Source organism: Epinephelus fuscoguttatus, linkage group LG12, assembly GCF_011397635.1.
Source record: "Epinephelus fuscoguttatus linkage group LG12, E.fuscoguttatus.final_Chr_v1".
NCBI classification, from domain to species: Eukaryota; Metazoa; Chordata; class Actinopteri; order Perciformes; family Serranidae; genus Epinephelus; species Epinephelus fuscoguttatus.
In genome coordinates, this window is record NC_064763.1 from 36,479,632 (window position 1) to 36,505,130 (window position 25,499).

The 25,499-nt window shown below is 41.2% G+C and overlaps 1 protein-coding gene across 1 annotated transcript in view; it reads right to left on the reverse strand.

Annotated features, from left to right (window-relative positions):
- fstl4 (follistatin-like 4) overlaps nt 1-25,499 on the reverse strand; it is a 305,040-nt gene that overhangs the window by 96,635 nt on the left and 182,906 nt on the right. Inside the window, exons 5-6 of the mRNA XM_049592891.1 lie at nt 6,959-7,149; nt 92-212 (exon numbers count right to left, since the gene is read on the reverse strand). Of these exons, the coding sequence (XP_049448848.1) occupies nt 92-212; nt 6,959-7,149 (312 nt within the window). The remainder of the gene's footprint in view (nt 1-91; nt 213-6,958; nt 7,150-25,499) is intronic.

Here is a 25,499-nt window from a genome sequence, read left to right on the forward strand (position 1 = left end):
CTAATATTTCTTGTTCTGACAGAGCAAGGAAGAGGAAGAGAATAAGGGAGGACTGGTAAAGGGACAAAGCATGGACCGACCAAAGACTTACGGAAAGCTGTGTAGAACTCATGTAGGCTGAGGTGTCCATCGTTGTTGTAGTCATCATAACGCAGCAGGTCCTGCATGGTGCACTCCAGAAGGCTGTCCTCCAGGTGCTCCTTCATAGAGATCTATAACACACACAAACACACGCTGTGTTCAATTATGTAGCTGAACAAAAAAAAAAAAAAAAAAAAGAAAAAACTTGTGGGAAAGCTGGTGACACAGGCAACTATCATACATAGCTTCACAATCTCACACCTTATCATAGCCTTTACTTTTTTCCTCTCTTGCCTTCATCATTTTTATTCGAAGCCATCTGCTGTGAGATAGAACCACATTATGCACATTCGGTGGAAATGTAAATCTGACATTTTTAAAGGGGAGATACCACACACATTTAACATTTCAGTATTCCTCTAATAGGGTAGCCTGGGCATTTTTATGAACATGAACAGCTGCGCTCAACCTGTCTCTTAAAGTACTGAATTAAAGAATCATAGAATCATCCTGCTATATTAAAACATTTACATACATTTGGTGTTTTACATAATTGAGTTAATGTATATTATCTAAATATGGGTATGTAAACTGGACTTCTGCTGCTCTCTTTTGTAGAAAGATACAACATAATAGTGATTAAACCTACAATACAGTCTTCTCCTGAAAGCTTTCAGTGTTGCTGTTGTAAGTGCTACAAGAAGTGATCATTTGTGTTTCCAGCAGAAGCAAAAGTGATTCGAAATAAATTGCCGGCCCGAATACAGTTAGCATTATAAGCAGCGTTTAGAAAGAGGTTTTCATTCCGACAATAATTAGAATAAGATTTCCATCAGACGGAAAATGCCTCATGTACATAAACACCTGAATCACACAAACTGACTCATTTAGAGAGTAATTTCATTCTGTTCCAAAATGGTGGGTTAAATATGTAATCTGTCATTTAAGTGCTGTTTCTGACTGCCTTCCATTTCAGGGAATATCACTACTCTTACTGCGTACGCTTGTGCACACTGCACCTGAGTTAATTCAAAGATGTTCCCCTGGGAAAACGCACCAATCACTCCTCCATTGTTTGTCATTTACGAGCCCCCCTCTTCCACTTTAGTGGCGCATCTTCCTCAGGGGAACCATCTTTGAATAGGTGATGTTAAGCAGTTTTAGGCAGATAAACAGAAAGCTCAGCTTCTGCTGATAACTCCAGTTGCACTATGATGCTGCGTACAAAAGCATAGTACTAACTAATAAAACTGCCAAACGCTCAGTGAAGGTCTATCTTTGTCAAAAGATTGCTTGGACTGGAAAGCTGTGTTTAAGTTCTTATGGAGCATGTAAACATATAATTTTATTTACACGCCAATACTTTTCGGTAATTATATATCAAACTCATTACATTTGCAGGACAAAACCCAGGTTAATGGGAAAAAACGAAGCAATCTCTGCAAAGTGAATGAATGTGTTTGTACAAGTACAGCAAATATACAGACTACAGTTAGTACAGGGAAGCATAAAACAATGAATGTGTGTGTGGCCTTCACCGCAAGAAGAACAATCATTTATGGAAATCCAGGTCAACTGACTTCAAGTCATCTAAACACTAAAGGTCCTTACTACATATTGATATATAGGAGGTCTGGGTATCTTTAAAAAAAATCATAATACCAGTACCAATACCAGCAACCTTAAGCCCCGTTTCCACTGAGCAGTATGGTACAGTTCAGTTCGGTACGTTTTTTTTCCCCGTCTACTGAAAAGTTGTGGATGGTACCAATGAAACCGCTCCTTATCGTCCCCATTTTTGCTCACCCCTCTGTTGGGGGCCGGGTGATATGAACAGGATATATCCCAAGCATCAGAAAAAAAAGCATTGCAGAGCATAGTTTCTGTGGGCTACACTGAACCCCTGAGCTTGCCTTAGAAGGACTTAATGCACAAAGCTGCTATTTTTAAATATACCATGAAGAGAGTCTCACTGCAGGCTGTTTTATTTTGTTCTGAAAATGTATTATTCTGTGGACAATAAACGAGGCACAGACGTCCATATGCGTCACTGGTAATGATGAAATACAGTGAGTGCTGGACGGAGCAGTGAGTGACAACAGCCCCGCCCACATTTAAGAGTACTGCTCGCGGTGGAAACGCTAGGGTCTAAGTACCACGTCTGAAGGGTTTCTTTTGGTTCCAAAGGCACCATATCAAAAGTGTTGGGTGGAAACGGGGCTTTAGTGACGCAAAGTATTTGATACCTTTTTTTTTTGTACTTTTTTTGTAAAAACTACTGTGAATAGAAGCATTTAGCGGCATTAAATGCCACCAAATACAACAGGGTTGTAATAGATCCATACTTTTCAATGTTTTGGTGACATCTCAGCAAACTGAACTGCCAACTCTATCAAAGACACCATGCTCAACGGCAATCATGTGGTGCATATAGAGTGCCGAAGTCACGCCCCTTCCGGTGAAGCTCATGGGACCTTAGATCGGAAAAAATATGAATGGCAGTGAATGGGGAGAGAAATATTATCTTTTGGTCCTGTTTGAGTTGTGACATGAAATCCAAATATGTCGTTAATGAATTTAAAACATAAATTTTAAGGTCAAGAAAGTCATACTTCGTGGTACAACTATTGAGATATAGGCTTTTGAAAAAAACGTAATTAGAAAAACTACACAGGAGGCGGTCGCGTACGTGACGTCATAGCTTTCGCTTGCTTCCTGCAGCTTGGAGTGACTGCAGCCTGGCACAAAACACACAGACATCTTCAATCATAAATCGATTAATCATAAAACAGTGGAATTTCAGCGGGGAGGCCAAGCCGCAGGAAGCGAGCGAAAGCTATGACATCACATACGCGACCTCCTCCTGTGTACTCTTGAGTCTTTCTAATTAAAAAGCTTATATCTCAACAGTTGTACCACAAAGTATAACTTTCTTGACTTTAAAATGTATGTTTTAAATTCATTAACAACATATGTAGATTTCATGTTGCAACTCAAACGGGACCAAAAGATAATATTGCTCTCCCCGTTCACTGCCATTCATATTTTTTCCAATCTAAGGTCCCATGAGCTCTACCGGAAGGGGTGACTTTGGCACTATATAACCGAAGAGTGCTTGGGGTGACTGGCTGCAAGCAAAACCATACAAAGTAATTTTTTCCAAAAGTGAGTGCAGAAAGGAACAAATGCAGGTGTTGTTTGATACTACTTTGTGCGGGGTCATTTTGGCTGATACCTTAAAGGTGTTGAGTACCAAAACCCAGCCCTAATATGTGGTATACAGTTATCTATGCTAGCTAAACCTTTCAGTTTTCAACCACATTTAGTCTAGTTTTGAAGGCACACACACACTCAGGCATTTTCAATTACTTTAACTAATTAGACCTCTAGTCATACTGAAGCTGAGTGGAGCTACGTAGGGAATTATATGGTGTCAATAAATTTAATTAATTAAAAATGTTTATGATGAGGATATAAATTGTTCTGTACTCAGAAGTATTGCAAAACTAACAGGACAAAGGGAGCTGTTTGCGAGGGAACGTAAATCAAAAGTAAATATGAAGTATGGTTTAAAAATTAGTAATTTAATTAGAGTTAACAGAACTCTTAGCAACTTTGAAAAGAAAAACAGCTACTCATGATGACCAGAGTAAAATTAACAAATACGTAACTTTTTGTTAACTCCGTAAGACGTCAACTCCATCAGATCTCACCTGACATCGATTATGTATGCTGTTCAAGAAAAAAATTAAATCACTGGGAGGCTGGCCCATTTCAAGGTTTACTAGTTAAGACTTTCAAGAGTAAAAATCAAACCCCCCCAAAAGTAAGGTTTTGTCCCAGTTTACAAGAATGAGTGGAATATTTTCCACAAAGTTTTTTAACATAAAAGGTATTTCTAGACCAATATGCTAAAACGACTATTACAGGGCTCTGTAAGTAAGTATGTTTAATTCCTTCGGCTATGATTTCAAAGCCTAAAAATATAGCCTCTGTGCTTGTTCATCTCCTCCAATTGATTCTGTATGGAGCTGCACTTGGAACATGGCAGATTAAGGGATGTGACAAACTTTTTCTCCTCTTGCTGCCCACAGCAGACTGCAGCCATGTGTTCACTGACAGACTAATCCGTCCTTGGGCATTTGAGTAAAATATTTCAAACCCAAAGTACAGAACTTTACCCTCTAAGACCATCTGTGATCATAGTTGGATCCCGAAATGAAGACAGTCTGAGTTGATGATTGCAATTCATCTTTGAATTCCTTTGGTCCTTAAAAGCATTATCTCTGGGAAACTGTATTTATGAATTCCTACAGGATAAGAGTTTCTTATCTACAGATTTTCTGGCAACATGTCAGCATTAGTAATTGCTAGCTTGATGATCAAAATCTTTTGTTGGATCTTTTAGTGCAGCTCTGCCAGAGAGGGATTTAATTATTTATTTCTGCCCGCTAAAACTAGGCCAAAAATCACTCAAAATTTTTAATTTTAAAAGGGGACAAAGCGCGTTGTCATTCACAACCGCAGAGAGATGAGAAAAGATTAATTACTGTGACATTTTTGAGACTACATTTAGTTTCACTTATTATTGCTCCATCTTATAATAATACAATAACGGCTTGTTCTTCTGTGGCATCATACAGCCACTCTCTTTCATCTCCCACATAACGAGAACAAGCTACAGCACATTTACAATGTTAGATATTAAGACTGTGAAGCATTTGACAATTTACTCATCTGGTTGCAGTCTGCAGTGACTCTAACACGGTTCATTGCATTCTGGCAGAAGTCACTGAGATCATAGGACTGGTTGGGAGGAGTCTAATTAACACCCATCTCTGATGCCCATTTCCTGATACCAGATGATGCCCACAATAATTTAATTTCCTCACCCTGCAAATGTCAATGCCAATCCTTTGTACAGTTCCCCCACTGTTTCCCATCACACCCTGGTGGGAAGATAACCTCAGTGAACATTGCTTATTGTTAAACAAGATGATTAAATGTTCCAGCCACATGTCACTCATTCTACTTTATAGCTTGACCACATAGTCTTTAACATTCAGTAATAACACTGGTGGGAAGACACACAAAGAAGAAATAATCTGATTGATTGTCATCCAGTGTGGGCAGGGATGGGCTCACAGTTTAGTGTAGAGGATTTAAAGGGACAAGACAGAATTCTGTTTTCAAATTAGATAAAATTACATTGTTATCCCTTAGCTGCAAGTGTCTTGGATCAGGCTGGGAATCTATGTTTTTGCTGATGTCTTTACGCTCTCACTAGGCTTGCCGCAATAATCGGGTTACCAGTGTTACAGGGTGTTACATGGTGTTAGGCATACACCAATTATATTACTTCTCCACCACCTTCACTGTCTTTTCTTTTTAAAGAAAGAAAAAAGAAAGAAAAAATCAATACCTGGCTGGACAACAGATGCTACAATTAAAAAATAGAAAGTGTCTGCTCTGTGCAGCGGCAGCCGCAGAGTCACAGCACAGAGCAGCAGGAGTCAGATTCCACTTACTATTTGATGAGAGTAAGGCAAGATAACCAACAAGACAGTGGTGGAAGATTTGGTATAAAAGTTCAATCCATCCATCCATCCAGGGATAAGAGGACGGATGGATGGATCCATCCATTTTCAACCTCTTATCCTAAGCGGGGTCACGTGAGTCAGCAACTCCAAGTCTGAGGCCATGATTTTCTGCCTGAAAACGGTGGATTGCCCCCTCTGGGTTGGGAGTGAGTTACTGCCCCAAGCGAGGGAGTTCAAATATCTTTGGGTCTTGTTCACGAATGAAGGTAGAGTGGAGCGTAAGATAGATCTACGATTTGGGGCGGCATCTGCTGTGATGTGGGCGCTGCGCCTGACCATCGTGGCGAAGAGGGAGCTGAGTTGGAAGGCAAAGCTTTTGATTTATTACTCCATCTATGTCCCAACCCTCACCTATGGTCATGAGCTCTGGGTAGTGACCAAAATAATGAAGTCAGGGATACAAGCCACCGAAATTAGTTTCCTCCGTGGGGTGGCCAGGCGCAGCCTTCGAGATAGGGTAAGGAACTCAGACATCCAGAGGGAGCTCGGAGTAGAGCCGCCGCTAGTTCGCGTCGAAAGGGGTCAGTTGAGGTGGTGTCGGGCATCTGATCAGGATGCCTCCTGTTCGAGGTGTTCCAAGCACGTCCAACTGGTAGGAGGCCCCAGAGCAGACCCAAAGTGAAAACCAAAAGAACCTATTTGGCATTATTTTGGATTTAAACCCAGTGCTGATAGGGAACCTGATAATGTTAATGAGGGAAGAGGAGTAAGATAAGAAGTTGGAGGCATGCAGCCTGTTGCCTGCAGCTCTTTAAATAGCTCACTGTGGCTGCTCCTTCTTGTTCCAGTGCTCCCTGCTATATTTTAAGGTGATCCCGTCACCAAATGCTGATGATAACTGCCTTGTTTCGTAGACCAATTTTTGATGAACGACAGCAGTAGTGCTTATCTCACTGACAAACACTGCATTTTGTGTGACTACCGTACTTTCTAATAAAATTTTGAGCAAACATCTTTTCTTGTAAAATGTCAGCTGTAACTGGTAACATGAGTTTATTAACTGGTGGTTAAATTTCCTCACCGTGCCTTCCCTGACTCTCACATAATTAAGCTAGGGTAATAAACGCTCTAAGGTTAAGGAAAACAATCCCACACACAAAGTTTTACAACAAATACCTCCCACAGTCTAACCACCGTTCCAAAACCTTTACAGAAAGATGTATTCTAGGCATATCCTCCCTTTGTTCTAATGTTTCTTTTCTCAATCAGTCTTAACCACTCATCCGTCCATTCATACATCAATCCTATTAATCAGGCCATCTCAGCTTGATACCAACCTTTTCCAGCTCATCACTGACCAGCCGGCCGTCCTGGTCCACGTCCAGGTATTTGAACATGGTGTCCACCAGTGCTCTCTTCTCCTCCATGTCTCTCTGCTGGCTCTGCTCTCCAGTTTTAAGCACTTTAGGTTGCATATCCAGCAGCATGCTCTTCAGCCTGTTGTACTCTGACATGGTGCATGCGTTGCCTGCAAAAACAAACACAGAGATATGGAAGAAAATACATTTGATTAACCTCAATTATACAAGCTGAAGCCTTTGGATTGTAGCTGTAAATTGGATTTAATGTGTTTGTGTATTTTATAGAGGGAGGAGAGGAAAAGAGGGCAAGAGGGATAGATAATGTGTGTATTTGTGTCCACACGTGTGTGTGTGTGTGTGTGTGTGTGTGTGTGTGTGTGTCCTTGAGTGTTTACTCATTTAAAAAAATGTTATTTTTTTTTTGTTTGCATAATTTGTCTGACAGCTTTTCGGTGCAGGGGGTCCAATTAATTACAAGTAATCCTTGAATCCACATGAAAACAAAAGGTAAACATCCTCATTTAGACCCTCTCAAGCTTCTTGTCCTCCTTTGCTGTGGGATTAGAGCTCATGTTTCAAACCAGACTGGGTCGTCTAGCTCCTGATTTTCTGCGAGGCTTTGCCTGATGAGGATGTGAGGAGGAAATGAGAGACCACAAATTAATCACGGGCAGCACTCGGCATTTTTCCTCACACTTGTAATCAATAATTATGCAAAACGCGTCTGTGCCATGCTGTGAAGGACTTGCTGCTAATGGAGTGCAGGGTAGCGGGTTTTCTTTTTCTTTTCTTTCGTGTCCCTCCATTGCTTTAGTATCACCTGAGCCTGATGACAGCATGAGAGACGCCGGAGGGTGGGAGGGAGCGAGGCCTACGTGCAAGTCAGAAGCATGGTGATGAGAGAACAAAATATGAAAAAACATTCTCATATGAATAAATCATTAGGTGATGTCCCCGCATGATCACTGCAGAGCAGGAGACCCCCCTCTGAGAGCACACAGAAATGGATCTCATTGCCTAATCTCCTTCGACAACTCAACAGCTATCAAAGCTTGGGGATGCAAAATGAGGGGACAGCACGGACCTAAAAGAAAGACTCTAGAAGTTTAGTCCAAGCATCTCCTTTAGTTTCCAGACTACTAACAGTGGGGAGTGCTGCCAAAGCACATCTACAGTTGTTAGCACAACTGTCACTGCAGTGAAGTCAACAAGGGTTTAACAATGCTACGACAGAAAGACAATGTCTCCTGCTGTGGTACTCTATGTTTAAGTGCATTTTAAAGATGCACATATGTTCATGCTTATGCATATGTACACACTCATGAACAAACAATGGGTTTCCTGGTGTGCAGAATGAGTCCTCATCTCAAAGAAAAGCTCAGGGTGACCCATGATTAAGTCCTTAATGACCTCAAGGACTGCATGCTCTCCATTAATCTCAAGTGCCCGACCTGACACTGGGACAGCAAGCAGGGTTTCAGTAAGGACAAAATGTGACGGTTTTATTTATTACTCGTACTGCTTTTCATGCATAAAAATTGGCATTCTGTCTGTAGTCTCAAAGAAAAAAATGAAAACGAGACAAAGAAAGGGATGGCGGTTTGTTCAAACAGCCTGAGACCTTCAGATGAGAGACACTTTAAAGGAAATGGCCACTTTAGAATGAAAATACAGACAGTACTTACTGACCCTCATGCTGACAAGAAGTCCAGTGTAGTTTTTTAATCCACAAAACTCGTTGGGGGTATTGGAGGATAACAGCTACACTTGAAGTGCACGGAACCCACATATTGAAAATGTAATAAAACTCTGCTAATGCATTTCAAAAACGTCAGAATGGCTCGTCTGTCGTAATCCAAGTACCCTGAAGCCACAGCATGCAAAATTGACTTGATAAGACGTAATTTACTCCATGTTTATAGCATCATTTCTCACCGTGGTCAGTTAGTCTTCCCTGCAGGCGTGCTGTGTTTACATGGCAACTCACGCGAGACTAGCTGAAGGCTAGTGGTGGTGCTAGTTCTCTCGCGAGTTGCCATGTAAACACAGCACTGCTGTTATTCTGGCTAGCTGCTATCCTTCGATACCCCGAACGAGTTTTGTGGATTAAAAAACTACACTGGACTTCTTGTCGGCATGAGGGTCAGTAAGTACTGTCTGTATTTTCATTCTAAAGTGGCCATTTCCTTTAAGACAAATCCCAACATAAAGCAACAAGAAGGGGTCAGAACAGCTTTACTTTGCCTTACTGTGGTTGGGATCATTCCCTAACCCTGACCAAATGCCTGAAGCTGTGCAAATGTCACCGAACCTTAACCTTGGAGTTGGAAGATAACAAACTCGTGAGGGTGGTTTTGGAAGTTAGTGGCATTATGTCAACATAATGTCAACTCTCTCTCCGACTTCTCTGTTCCGCAACCTGACCTGACCTCCCAACACAAGACCTATGACCCAATCCAGAACTGCAAATCCAATAATAACTATGTGCTGTTCCAATAATTGGATTAGGCAGGACTTTTAAGGTGACATTTCATATATCCATACATCCATCAGTCCATTTTCAACTGCTTATCTAAAGCCGTGTCCCAGGGGCAGCAGGCCGATCAAAGCGTTCCAGACGTCCCTCTCCCCACCTCCTCCTGGGGGATCCCGAGGTGTTCCCAGGCCAGACAAGATATGTAATCCCTCCAGTGTGTTCTGGGTCTGTCTCTGGGCCTCTTACCAGAGGGACGTGCCTGGACACCTCCAACAGGAGGCACCCAGGAGGCATCCTGATAGCCAAACCACCTCAACTGACCCCTTTCAACGCAAAGGAGCAGCGGCTCTACTGCGAGCTCCCTCCGGATGTCTTTGCTCCTTACCCTATACTCAATATTCTCTTGCCAATTCTCATAATATTGCGCAGTACATCTCCAGTTAACATGCCTGTTGGTAATGCAACTGATTGAAGCAGCTCTCTTATTCCAGGTAGCAGAGAAGACAGAGGCAACACAAAGTCAGCGGTCGAAGGATAAAAACGTTAAAATATTAAATCTAGCCATTATTATTTTTAGTTTATTTTATTATATTTATTATCAAACACCCACAATCCATCCCGCATGTTCTTTGTTTAAGACAGAACCAAACCTGGAAATAAAATGAAGACAAAACACCACCTATGAATCACCTTTTTTGCAGGTCATCCACCAAGTATCTGCGAATACCTGACCTGATGCAGGACTCTGCCTACTGTCTGTGACACTCTGTCCTTAATCTATTAAAGATGTAAATTGGAGTCAATTATGTAGTTTATTTTTTAGTAAGTCTAAAAGATTTCCCAAAATAGATGGGCATTGCAGTTTATAGGAAACATCACTCAAACAGTAGTAAACAAGTTTGTTGGGGACTAGTTTAAGCTGCCAATTAATACACATTTGCGGCCTAGTTTACAACAGTTGTCCACCCCTTTATAATGAATCAAAAGACAATTTCAAGGCCATTTGAAAAACATTTTTCGGGCCATTCTTGCTTTGATGAATTGCATACAGGGGCAAGTGACAGCATATATGAAATTATGAGACCGGAGCTCCTTTAGTTTAGGTAAGGAGGGACTCTAATTTGTAGTACTCGGATTTGGTAATCAAGTACATCTATCAAAGAGTTGGGATGTTCTGTTGGTGGTGGAGGTCAACACAGTAAACAGCAGGTTATGGGAGGAAGTCATTAATCCAATAAATCTGAGTTATTTCCTGTTTATTTCTGGGAGTCCTGAACGAAATTTGACATGAACTCACAGTCACACATGAATACACAAGCTAAGACAATACACAATGACACACAGGTTTCAACACTGTCTACCCTTCTAGTTATTACCATAGGAAGACTTCCACACCCACACAAGAGAGACAATGTGCACTCCTCTCTACAAGCAGGCAGTCAAGTCAAGGTCTTGGCTAAATCCCCTTTCAATGTTATTCCTGCGGGTGGAATGAGGCGTGAGATGGATCAGACATGAGGGATCATCACCTAGCTGTCATCCCTGTCCCTGCTCTGGAAGGACAGAAACAAATTAACACCCCCACACTGATTTACATCTTGTCATATATGGAGAGACCAATCCTCTCTTTGCTCAGTCTTACTCTGCCCCCACAAGTATCTCAATACTGAGGGAGAAATATCACAGACAGACTTCTTTAGGAGGAGCCATGTTCCACCAATGTTGCCGCACTGACAGAGGTTGATTAAGGTCATAAATTACTTTAATGCCCCGATGACATCCTTACCTCTCCACGTACACCTCCTATCTGCTGGCCGTGGTAGGAAAGTGAATGTTACACCTGGATGCTAGAGTGAATCACGCTCTCTTTCTTTGCTGGAGTGAATGTCCTTTGATTCAGTCTCTCTCATTGTGCTGAGCGCAGCAGCTGCAGCAGTGGCAGAGAAATATCTGTCTGTATTACAGTGCATCCACCCCTGACTCTAACACTGTTTTATTGTTCTAGAGGGACCAGGACTCTCTTTATTGCCCGTTTGAAATGTTAGCTGCTTAAGTGAGTGATCCGAAGCTGCTCGCACCATGGACGCCCAATGTCCCGGAGACGGAGCTCCTCTCTACCGCTCAGAGCATCCTCCGAGCTCACACTTTATAAATGTCAGGCAGGGGAAAACAAACAGAGGGAGGAAGAACCAGAGAAGAAAGTCCATGTCATGCTAAAGGGAATGAATTGTATTAGAGGACAAAAAGTCATGGATATTTAAAAGGGTAAAATATCTTAAAGGTATATTTTTTTTTCCAAAATGTGGTTGTGATGTGTGGGACTGTGTACGCAAGAATGTTGATGTGATTTTTTTTTTTTTTTTTTTTTTTCCATAGAGCACTTTTTTGTTTCATTTCCTCCATATTTTTCTGTTAAACTTTTTTTTTTTTTTTTCCCCGAAACGGGAGGCCACAAACCAACGGATGACGCTACGGTGGCTACTTTCATTACATATGGTCTATGTTTAAAACATTGAAGTGTATGGACACTTTGTTGTTTATTTCCATGCAAGAAAATCTGAACACAGAATGAAACATATCTGTTCACTGGAAATCATCTGAGTCTGACTTGACAAAAAGAAATGTCTTAATAGCAGAGAATGCCTTGGTGCAAGTGAGGCATCAAAACTAATTTGTTGCTGGTCTGCTGTGAACTGCTGCTCGCTAGAACAATTTCTTCCAAATTCCAGCAGAGAAATTCAAGTGGTACAAAGCAGTCATACATCCACTACAATTCAGATGTGTATGAATCACAAAAGCTGTACTTATTGGATGAGTTCTTGGCTCCGGCTAAAAGAAGGAGGGAGGGAAATCCAAGGCATCAATCCTTCAGATGATGAAACCTCCCTACAATGCCCTCCAGGAAGTAAAAGTGCTCTGTGTTAAATTTATGTCTACCTGACCTCCTCTGGCTGAAATGATGGGATTATTTACTGCCATGCCGTCTGTGTGCTGCTAATATGCGCTGGTGATGGACCTCCCTTCTAGATAATTATGAATATGATGGACACTCTTTGCTCCTGAGGGCAGCAAGGTCTACGAGAGCTGAGCCAATCTCGGATGGGTGACACAAGTCACAGGAGAGCCTCATATTGCATAATCGCTGTTGGCAGCTGTTTAAATCGGCTTACTGGGAGCTTCATACTCTATCCAGCATTTCTCCTGTGACTGAAAACACTTACACCTTTAACTTTCTCCATTTCAATGCTGTATTTTCAATATGTGTAACTGCTTAGGAAATGTACTGTATGTTACAGTCTTTAGAATGACGAGTAGGAAAGACATGACACTAAAATACTGAAGGTTAATGAGGAATGAAATTGCATTACCCTCACATATTAGCAAGAAATAGGTGAAGTCAGTTAATGCTGACACAATATGATGATTGATTTACTGCTCAAGTGATTTATAAAGCAAAAATGGCAAACATTTGCCAGTTCAAACTGTGTAGATCTGCTGCTTTACTACATTTTATATCAATGTTAATTGAATATCTTTGTATTTCAGACTATTAGTTGAGCAAAGTAAATAGTCTTTAACGTGGGTTCTTTGAACTTGCGTGACATTGTGTAGACTAAATGAGTAAAGAAATCAATTTTAAAAAGTAAGTTCAGCTAAGTAAAGAATTTTTGCCTTGTTTGCAGATGTACTTGCAGTGATCAGTGGCAGTTAGTGTTAACCTTGTTAAGTGTATTTCCTGTGGTTGTTTTACAATAAACACCAACCCCTCACTATTTGAATGCTTTTAATATGTAAAGCATGACTGTAAAGCCCCTTTACCACTGCAAAAAACCCACTAACACCCAGTAACATCTGGCTCTTGTATTCAATGGGAAAGGTTATAATCAGCATTTACTCCTGGGACAAATGACTCTACAGTAGTCACAGTATTTATCGCTCCAACTCCAATTGGCTCTGATTGGCAATGATGGGTAATGCACAAATCTGATACAATGACCCCCTGCCCCAAAATACTGTCCTTCTTTGTCAAAGAAGCACTGAAATATTAGCTGGCACTAAGTTTTAAAAAGGAGACCGAACTGCACAACTGTGCATCTGTGATGTCAAACATGAAACACCAGGAAAAACAAAATAAATGAATAAAAAATAAAAAGCATCATTGTCTACTGCTGAGTCCAACGAGGTCTCACTCTCAAGTCGACGAAGTCTAGTGCTTGGTCAGTGACTTGTGGCAACAAACACTGACAAAAAAAGCCGTCCATACTGCATGATAGGCGGCTGGTCACCGTTATAGTTTAACGGCGCTTAGTGGTGTCAGGTGGAAACGCGGTGGGACAAGAATGAAAGTTAAGGTGGCGGAAGTCAGAGCAGAGTGGGCAGGAGGGGGGGTGGATGGGTCCAACAAACATCGACTTTCAACGACTTTCCAACAAACATCGCTCCCGGGAGAGCAGTGTTTGCCTCCCATAAGATTATAAAGCTAAACCCTGTTCGTTTTCCTAAACCTAGCCACGTCCATTTGTTTTTGACGAAAAAAATAAGCAATTATGGCATTATATTGGAGTCCTACCGATATAGTGCATTTATTTTAAAAGAGACTGTATGTAAAGGTTAAATTTCCTGTGAAAAGTAAGTGTAAGTGTACTTTGAAAGAAGACGACAATGCATGTAACCGGCAGAACTTGACACGGTGTCCCAGAACATCAACAACCAACGTACCCAGGGTACCTTTCACGTCGTGTCACGTCGTGTCACGTCGTGTCACGTTGGTACGTGCTCAGAGTGAGAATGTATTGCAGAGTCATGTACACTGCTCTGGTCTACTGGCAATAGAAAAGCAGACTATCACCTATTTTTAGTGGGCTTCACGTGTTGAAATAAACCTGCATTAATAAGCTTATTTTTGTTGGAGAAGGGTGTAAGAGAGCTATCAATGAACAAAGAGGCTTCTACTAGTGAGACAAAATTGCGAACAGTAACACTGAAGTTAAACACTGAAGGCTTAGTTTCAGCCCAAAATTCAGATGCATATGTGTCAAAGAATGTAGAAGCATTTATTACAGTAAATTATGTTAGTATTTGACAGAAAAGACTCAGAGGACGCCCTGCAGATTAATCCAACTAGCATGCGAGATATTCTGTGGGAAGTGCAATAAAAAACCCCATAGACATATATTTCCATAAATATGAAACCATGGCACAAAACCAACCAGCCATTATTCAGAAACAGCTTGCACAGCATCCGTCTACAAAGAACAGCAGGGGGAGGCTGGGGAGGTGGAGGGAATTTGCAGCAACCTGGGTCAACAGCAGCAGTAGCATTAATGATCAGCAGAGTAAGAGTATGAGCTGTCAAGTTATTAAGACCTCACTGGCTGCTTGAATGCAGTTGGGGATTGGAGGGTTCAGCTGATAGGATCAGCTGTGAGCTGTCATGGCTGACCATGAGTGATATCTCATGGATACAATGATGGGCTAAACAGCATTCTTGCTTTCTAAATTAATATCCCATATGGGACTGTTCTTGGGAACTTGTTATTGATAGTGTGAGCAATAATCCCACGTCAAAAGCGGTAAAAAGTGATGATTCATAGTTAAAAGTGACGCCCACATTTCAGCTAATACATAACTCCCACTGATTTAAAATGACGTCTCTAGATTTCCTGAGTACGGGCAAAGCTGTCTGCCAGTTTGCCTCACCATACATTCAGTAGAGTGGATCACTGTGTGCTCAGGAAGCCTTATCAGAGTCTGTGCAGCTTGGCACTGACTAAATGAGAAACCCATTGCAACACCAAAGCTATTGGCAAAGCAGTGAAGGAGAAATAGTACAGTAGCATTCGCTCTCCGCCTGCCTGTCTGTCTGCAAGCCTATCGTCTAGAACTGCCGTCTCAAACTGCACATCAGCACTATACACGTCAGCCCTATATCTCATCCTCCTCCTCCTCCTCCTCTCTCTCTCTCTGGATCCGACTCTCTTTCACTCTTACTTACACACTCTCACAGAGAATCCCGTCAGTCGGAGGAGAAGTATAACTTAGAGGGACACGCAGAGTTTAGTAGCTGCACTGGCTCCAGCGACGACTGTTGCCGTCTTTGGATGAAGTTTCCCTCTTGACATTGCTGCTGCTGTTATTTTAATAATTACTGTTGTGGAAAAGCCTGCTGTGCCCCCATTTCACAAACAATGACACTGTCTACAGTGCCAGTAGTTTTCACACCATTCTTTTTTTCTTTTGAGTGTTAATGATCAGGATGTAAGTGGTTGTTAATCATGCTGTAGACAATTTACTCGGCAGGTAAGGCTGTTTTTTTAATGTTGCTTGAAACGTAAGACTGCTTTATGTTCATAATTAATTGTAATTAATCACTTAATTATAAAGTGCACTGCATGGAGGCTGTATTGGGTTTGGTTGCGTGTTAAGTGAGGTGTTTACTCAGAAGAATTTCAGTGATTATTTCAATAGAGGTATTCATGACATTGTTATTCCTCATTATATTAAATATACTGGAGCTCATAAATAAGGCCTGTGTTGGCTGTTGCATATTATACACAGTGACAGTGGCCTCTAAAGAGAGGCAACAGAGGCTTGGACAGAAAGAGCTGAGAGAGCTGGTTTCAAAGCAGCAAGCAGCCAAGAGCTCAATTATTAGGACTGAAACATCAGCATCACACTTTATGACTTTATTTTCAGTAACAACTTCAGTCTGCTCGCATCAGATGGGTCTTTGAGCCCGGTCTCACGCCGAAGTCGTTGAAATCTGGCACTTGGGCAGTGACTTGTGGTGTCAGAATCCAACGAATAAAGGTGTCCTTTAACGTCGGCATGATACGCAGCCAGTTGCCATTTTAATTTAACGCGCCGGCGTCTTATATGTACCTTTAACATCTTATGTGGAAATGGAAAGTCCATGACCAAACGTCAATATGTGATGAGGTCAGAGTGAGAATATGTTGGTTCTTTGCTTCTATTAGAGTTGAGGATCAAAACTGACGGCTACATATAGACGTGTTTTTACAATTTACAAGTGGTACAATCTTATTTTATTGTAGAGCTGCACGCAGCATATTGATTCCTTGCCCCACGCTCTCTGTGTTTATCAGCTCACAAATGACACAAGCAATGGGACAAGCTAAATGAGATATGGTAGCTGACTAACTAGCTAGTGCACCCTGCGGTCCCTCCGCCTCATTCCCCGCTGCTGGAGGAGACTGGACGGAAGCTCCAGACAAAGTGGACAGGAGCTCCAGAGACAGAGTACTGAGGTTTACAGAATTTGTGTGTGTGTGTGTGTGCGTGTGTGTGTTGACTGAAGTGGTACTGATCTCTCAAAATCATTATAAAAAATCTGGGTGAGGCAACTGAAAATTGTGCTACATGAACCCGTAGGAGTCTGACATATTGAACAGATGTGTGCAGTGCCATATCGTGAAAAAGATTCTGGTGATGTGTGGGAGGACATCGCTTAAAAGTCAGACATGACATGAAAAAGTTTTAAACAAACCCCCCAAGTCAGACGGATTGATTTGGACGAGAAAAACTAATACCTACTCAAACTGTCGATGTGAAAGCACTGACTTCCTGATCAACTCTGACCTACTGTACTTACAGTAGCTGTGCACACACTTGTACGAGTGAGTACATCATCATCTTGACCAATAGAACTGATGGCCAAAGCTACACAAAATAGACCCAAGTTGTAATAATGCATCTGCACATGCATCTTTGGGTATTTTTTGTGTTTTGCTGGCATTAGTCAAGCTGATAATAAACAATGTAAACACTCCAAACATGAACAAATGTAATTAAGAATAAACCCAAAACAGAAAACTAAACAGATTATTTCTTATTTCACTGGGCTTTTAAGCAGAACTGGAGAAGAAGGAATATTCAGTCCCAGCCAACTGCCCTCATTAGCTTCATTCTCACTGGACATTTTGCAAGCTATTTCCTGCAGAAAAGTACAATACCATAACCGCAGCCAATGCAATTTATTATTTCCTGCTTTACATTTTTCATGCTCAATAACATAATATGTGGTTTCTCACAAACTGCAGTCCAGTCCAACAGCAAATTGCCTCCTACTTGCATGTGGTTTGGGCAGTAATAGCGGCATAGTGCTGCCTAATGGAGACTCAAGAGTCATGAACTACATGATGCCCTATAGGACCCATAAAGCAAATAATAACAGAGTATGTCCGGTGGAGGGTCAAGAACAATAACACAAAGAATAATCAGAGCCTCAATGCCACAAACAGAATATAAATACAGTTGCACTTGCACCCTCAGCCCTGGTGAAGCGGATTTAGCAAAAGAAAATAATTACCAAGCCCGCACTCCCGCTAATAGATTGAGACTGGGAACAAGCTCAGGCGTTGATTACATTTTTAGCATCCATCCTCCTCTCTCCCCTACACCTGCAGTGTAAGTTACAGTAATCTCAAGGCCATTCACAGCCCTTGCTGAGGCCTGCAAGCTGCTGCCTGATGATCCCAAGAGTATACAGCTTTTAAATTGCCTGGGTGTGGGGACTGGAGAAGACGGCCGCCTCTGGCTATATGTGGCCTAACTGAACCCCACTGACGACAGAGAACCCTGGACTAACATCCAACATTACCCTGCCCAAATACTGCATTGACCTTGCTGGGAAAGTTTCAGAGGCACAGAAAGAATGGCCGATTTTAAGTAACTCAAAGTGGAAGGTAGACTAAAACGGGTTTACTCTTAACTCTTTCTGTATGTCTCCATAAACAGCTTGTGCATCTCCATTAGCCGCTTTAGGGGGCAGAGCGTAAATATTGCCTTTCTGTCCATATCCTCCACACATAAAAAGTTTCAAGTCAGTTTCACCTTTGACAACACCCAGCATCACTGATGGGTGTGGTGGGTGTGGTCAGAAACAAGTAACCACACCCAGCAGTGACTTCACAGGGTCCGGGAGTACACCTGTACATCACTGGAGACGGGGTTTAAGTTACTCTTTAAGACTGATTTATCACTGCCTTGTTAGTTAACCATTGAGGCTTCTGTAATGTATTACTTCTGTGTTTTTAGAGATTTGGAAGACCACATCCAAAATGATACACTGACCATTTCTGATGTGTAACCGCTAATTAGCAGAGAACATCATCTGTCTGTGCATATATACATGAATTGCATATATAGTTACAAAAACAGGCTCCAACTCAACTCAATCCAAAAATCCACTGACTTCAAAACAAGGGTACTGGAAGTACAAAAATGCTGACCCATCTCTAGTAGAGTGGTTGAGTATTAGTGCTTCAATTGGTACAGCAATCTCAGAACCAACTGACGATCGTCTAATGATAAAAAAGCCTCTGGGGGCAACAGCCAACATTTTGGGAGATCTGGTGTATCGGCAATATCCTTGCCAAGATTTACTCTTCTTTATGCTGTTCACAGTTCAATTAGCAACCTGAGACAAGTCCAGACAACATTTCGGCTAATTTATGTACAGAAATTAGAAAAAGGCTCAGAAAAAATCAAAGTCATCATCACATCATAGCTAATCGGTTCACTGATTGCGTTTTGGCCTATGAATTCCACCTCTTTTGCTCTCTGCATGGACTGTTTACCTGCAGGCAACTCAATCGTTATTGGTCAATAACACTCGGACTTCAAATGGAAACTAGAATGTTTTCGATACCAAAGTCTTGCACAGGTGCCTGTATACATATGCAGATATCTGCTTATGAGATTAGTACTTTAGTGATGAAAATTCCCTGACAAATTTGCAATTAATCACTTAACTGAAACCAACTGACATGCTGAACTTTTAGGGCAACCGTGGGCAGTTATCAGCTTATCCCCAGTTGGTAATCCAGCCTCGGATACATACATATATACATGAATAGTATGCTAATCAACAAGGATGGAGGCTGAGGATTCTGGGTATGGGTTTGTTCTTTATAGTTATCTCTAATCTTTATATCATCCTTACGACCCCTTTATGAAGCACTTGCAAATGAGACTAATTTAACACAAGTAATTGCTCCATGTCTCTGCCACAAGCAGATGACACAGCAAGCTAGTCACATTTTCAAAGCTATTAACCATGGCATGGACACTGATATAACCAGACCTCATTACAAAACATAGCCATCAAAATAAAATATTTCAAAACATTTCCAAGCCAATTCACCCAATGACAAATTTTGTATGGCAGGTAAGAGATAACCATGAATCGTATTAAGCACAGGAATCTGAGGATAACTGTGAACCAAAAAGTTGCAGCAAGTGTAAAGTACAAACTCTTCAAATGACAATCACCATGGGTAAAATAATGACGATGCACGCTGTCCTGGCAGTTACACTGAGAATGATAGTGGTTGGCAGGTGCGAGTAACGCTTTTTCCAGATAGGTAAGTGCAGATCAATGATGCAGAGTACCGACAAAAAAGAAAAGAACAAGAGGAAGACGGGGATGTTTGCTGAGAACGCGGCTTTTATTCTTTCTCGTCTGTCAAAGAGGAAAAAGGTTCATCCCTTTTATCTTAGAGTTCTATCTTTCATCAAAATTCTGTCTGTGAATGTATGCCTTAAGAAGACTCTTCATCTTTCATTCTTTTTTTTTTTTTTTTTCCATAGGTCACAACTTTGCTTCAGTGGCGAAGGCTGAAGCATTTGCGTGGGAGTCTCTTTTGACAGGAGATCCTTTTTGTTTTAGTCTTCCCATAAATGTAGCAGCTTCAACATCTAAGCACACATCAACTGATGCTGAAAGTGCAACGAATACTCAACACTGTGACAATGAAGTGTTTTTTGTCTAGTTTACCAGACTTTCTTTTAGATATGTCTTTGTCAAAGTGAGGAAAGCGGTAGATGGAAGGGAGGTTACAGGAGATTTTCCTGAGAATGGCTGGTGGTGCCCTTGGCCACAGCCCGATTCTTTATTCCTCCCTTCATTCATTCATTTAGGTGAATAACTCATTCCAGGTTTGGGTTAACCCCAAAATTTCTTTTGTTGCCAGAGGCTGGAGGCAGTCACACTATGACATGCAAAACATCAGAAGGAGAGTGTATGTATGTACGTATGCTGCAGTGCTTGGGAATTGAAAAATACTAAGAAATATTTCAAGCAGAAAATTTGCTGCATACAGGAAGTGTGTGACTTTTCTTTAATTTTAACCAATTTTCCATTGTATCACTGCATAAAAAGGGGAAATTAATTTGGTCTCTGATGTTTTCCCAAGAGGCGAGATGAATTGGAATAGCAATGGTGTTTTCATTACCATTAGACCAAGCAAACACAGGGAGCTAATTTCAACTTTGATGACAGCCCTCAATTATAATGAGTATGTTTCCCCCTGAGCTAATGAGGGACAATGCAATCAGCTGATAATGTGGTCATTTATTTCCCTCCCAATAATTACAGTAGAGTCATTCCGCTTGTTGGTACATAAAGGTTAAGATATTTTGTCACCTCATTTCATTCTTTAAGTTCATTACTGGGTCATTGGGGACACCTGATTGCACCTTCAGCTGAGAAGAAAATGTTGTAGATTAAAGACTGTTCAGCATTTCTGTAGAAGTTTTGCAGAACAATGGTTCTTGTGAATATATTGGTGTGTTGCAGTGTTTTGTTTGGTATGCTGACACACTGTACATGTCAAATGTTAATTTTCATAAAAAAAAATAAACAAACATGCAAAAGAAACGGTCCTTAGAAACACATTCACATACAACCAATTTACATTAGCAACTGCTTTTTATAGCAAATGTAATTATGTTTTCATTAATAAAACTGAACAAGCAAACATTTAGACTACATTAAACAGCGTATCTGCAAAAGGTTCACAGTTGATGCATATAATTTATCGACCATCTCTGCTCTTGTCAACTAAAGCACCTGGGGGTGGCTATGTGGCTCAAGAATTAGAGCAATGGTATACCAATCGAAAGGTCATTGGTTTGATCTGATGTTGAAGTGTCCTTGGCAAGATACTGGACCCAACATTGTTTCTGATGGCTGTACCATTGGTGTGTTAAGTGGTTGTCATTCTCGGAACCCACTGGCTGTATTCGGTGTCTGACTTCCAGCAGACGGCAATACAGCCTCTGGGGCATACCCCCGATTTTTTGGCATTCTGGTTTGATTTGGGCGGAGAAGGCAGATTTCTGTTTCTCACTTCTGTTTATATATAAGTAAATATGCTGAACCATTGCGATGGATTCAGAGTTTGCAGTGACGCCAATTATGTTCTGCCTTGTTAGTTCACCGCACGGACTGTTTAAAGGGAAATTTCAGTTTATTTCAACCTGTCTCCTATTGTCCTAAATTTGTTTCAAGTGACTAGTGACATAAAAATAATAGTTAGCATGTTAGCCGTTAGCCTAGATACAGCCGGGGCGCATAGTAGCGTTGGACCTGTTAAAACGTAAGTGAACAGGCATACTTCAAGTGCAAAGTCCACTGAACAAGCTTTTCACACATTTTTTCCTTATATCGTTAGGATAAATGTCAGAGAACATATAGAAAACGACATGTAAACATGTTGTCTTACCTTACCGGTGTGCTGCCATGTTTGTTTACCATTTAGCTCTGTTTTCCAAAGCGCGGCCGAAATATCACGAGAACAAGTGGCAACAGCTGGAAGGCAGAACCGGACAGTAGCCTGAAAAGTTCATTCATTTATTTTATGAAAGATTTAGAGAATAATGGCTGACTTTTTGCCAGACTTCGACTTTGTGGAGGAGGAATTTGAATTTGCAGAGTTTGATGGCCGCCCTTATTTATTTGAGCCAGAATACACTGATGAAGAGCTTTGTAAAATTGAAGAACGGAGGAGGGGAGAGAGAGAGAGAGAGAGAGAGAGAGAGGCGCAACAGGTAGAGGACGAGAGAGGAGGAATGGATGCTGCAAGGCTGTGTAGCTCTGGAGATTGGTGGTGTACCTGTGAATGCTGTGCCCCAGTGCCCACAGGAGAGGAATGCCTCTGTTGCAAGGAATGGGACCGGTTACAGCCTTATATTCAAGGTCTGGATGTGACCGAGGACGAGACACTTCCACCTGGAGTAGTATCCAGCTGGGCTTTATCTAGAGCTCGTAAGATTTCAGGCATGGTATGAGATCGCTGCTTGTTCTCGCTATATTTCGGCTGCGCTTTGGAAAGCAGAGCTAGATGGTAAACAAACATGGCAGCACACCGGTAAGGTAAGACAACACGTTTACATGTCGTTTTCTATATGTTCTCTGACATTTATCCTAACGATATGAGGCGGTCTTTGTGGAAAAAAACCTTGTTTAGTGGACTAACTTTGCACTTGAAGGTTGCCCGTTCAATTACGTTTTAACAGGTCTGACACTACTATGCGCCCCGGCTGTATCTAGGCTAACATGCTAACTATTATTTTTATGTCACTAGTCCCTTGAAACAAATTTAGGACAATAGGAGACAGGTTGAAATAAACTGAAATTTCCCTTTAAGTGTATGGAGAGATGGTGGTCTTTCAATACCTTTTTGAATATTTAACCAAAAATATGATCTTTTCTTAAACTTAACCAGTGTGTTAGCCGAACTCTAACAACACATGGGATACAGTATATATGGCCCAAAGTCCTGTTGAAGGCCTCTGTTTTTGTGCCCAATCATCTAACCTCAATTGCCTCCCTATGACCTCTGTGGGGTATAAAGGTGTCATACTTCCTGGGTTGTAAACATGCTACCAATGAATGTAATCCTAGCAACATTTATATTACCTTTAAAAAGATATCTGGCAAAGTAAATGTGTGGCATATAAACATATATTTGCAATATTGCTATTGGGAAAATGTTACAAGTTCTTAAACTTCCCTTGCTGTAGTGGAAAATTTAGTAATCTAATGTGTGGAAGAAATATTGAACTAATGGAAACCCCTGGTGTGATAATCGGATCACTTCCTATACAAGGCACTAATCTGTCCTTAGTGCAAGTGGAGCTGTAGCTACTTTTTTCTACAGTGTTCCATAGCCTTTTTACAATTGCCACTTGACAGTTAAAACATTTCCGTTTAGTAATACTACCCACTATTGTTGAGGTGAGTGTTGAAATTCTTAGATTATTAAAATCACAAATCAAATTCCTTTCTGCTTAATGACTTCCTGTTCTCACCATATTCTGTTTCATGTCCCATTTTTTAGGGAAGAGAAATGGATAAATCAAACAGAACAAGAAGTCAGAGTGCATTTGATTGCACTGCATGCCAAATGGTTTGCCCCAAGGTACATTGGCAGCCGTGGACTGATATTGACTCATTAGAGGTTTACAACTGGAGTCCTTCTCTCTGCCAGCAGGTAGAAATAGTTGTAGAGCAGGCCATTAACCAGAAAACAGAACTAATGAAGGGGGAAATTAACAAAACACAAACAAATAACACGTGTTTTTCTGAATTCCCTGCCTGGCTCCTGTTGATATGGCTTTCCTGTTTGCACGTTGCCTCCTCAGTTCATTATGTGAAGCTATCTGGGTCACACACATCTGCCACCATTTGAGAAAGTCATCAAACCAAAAGACAAAATAATACAAGAAACCCATTTTGTCAAAGTTGTAGTTTACCATTAATAATGAGGTGACCTGGATGGACAATGAGTTATTCCGACCTCTCTGCCTCCAGACTTTTTATAGAAATGACCATAGTACAAACGTAAAACAGGTAAATTTATCATTAGGGCTGAGCAGTTACAAAACATGTACCCCATTTAAACTCTGTGTCCCTTCAGAGAATTGCCTCTAAAAAAGAACTGGTGGCTTTTAGTCTGGTTGTGATATTTCTGTCAACCCTTTCCTAACTGTACTCTTTATGAATTCATACAGTATCCCTATCAGGGATGAAGGGCTTTCAGACATAACAATTTCATAACAGTGGGAGCCGGTCCTTCAGTCAGCAGCTTGTCAGCTGGAATGACAAGTTTCAAAGCCTTGGATCTACAGCTATTTAAATACCCATTGGCTTCCTGCCCCCTCAGGATCCTGGGCCAAGTCTCTGTATCCCTCCCCTCATACCAAAGACTGTCACTCACAACACAGAAATCTAAGATGAGCTGTCTCTGAACTCTGATGTGTTGATTTATTTCATGGCATAGCATGCTATGAAATTCTCAAATATATTTCTACTCCATTCCAGTAATGTAGTGGTTATTTTTTGTTACACTTCACAGAGTACATGATAAGATATTAGAGAAGGTTAAGCTTTGTTCATAATACAGGCCTTCATGTTCACTGCTACTGCGACTTACAGCTAATATCAGACTGAAATTTAAAGATGTAATCTATATGCAGGATTTTTCCTTTTCACACTGATTAGGGAAAGACTGATCTGTTTAAGCAACAATGACAGTTCTGTAGCATCTACAGGAGGAAATACATAGGCACAGTGATAAGTGAGTGACACACTCTTAATGACTACTGTGCAACACCTCAAGCTTCTCTGTGTGAATGACTGCATGAATATATTAAAGGGATAGTGCACCCAAAAATGAAAATCCATTATCTACTCACCCATATGCTGACAGAGGCTCAGGTGAAGTTTTAGAGTCCTCACATCACTTGCAGAGAACCAAGGGGAGAGGAGGTAGCAACACAACTCCACCTAATGGAGGCTTTCGGCGCCCCAGATTCACACGTCCAAAAACCATAACTGAAACCACAAAATATCTCCATACTGCTCGTCCGTAGTGATCCAAGTGTCCCGAAGCCCAGACATAAAAAGTTGTTTGGAAAAACGTCATTTGAACTCTGTTTTTAGCCTCACTGTAGCCTGCAGCTCTGACTGCCTCTCTGTAACACCGCGCTCACATGCACAGAGAAGTAGTTAGAGCTACACTACGGATGAGCAGTATGGAGATATTTTGTGGTTCCAATTATGTGTTTTTGGATGACTGAATCTGAGGCGCCGTCAGCCTCCATTAGGTGGAGTTGTGTTGCTACCCCCTCTCCCCCCTGAATTTTCATTTTTGGGTGCACTATCCCTTTAATGTATACTTTATGTATTATAGGGCTGCATGAAATGCAAAAACAGATTTTGACAGACACTGCAAT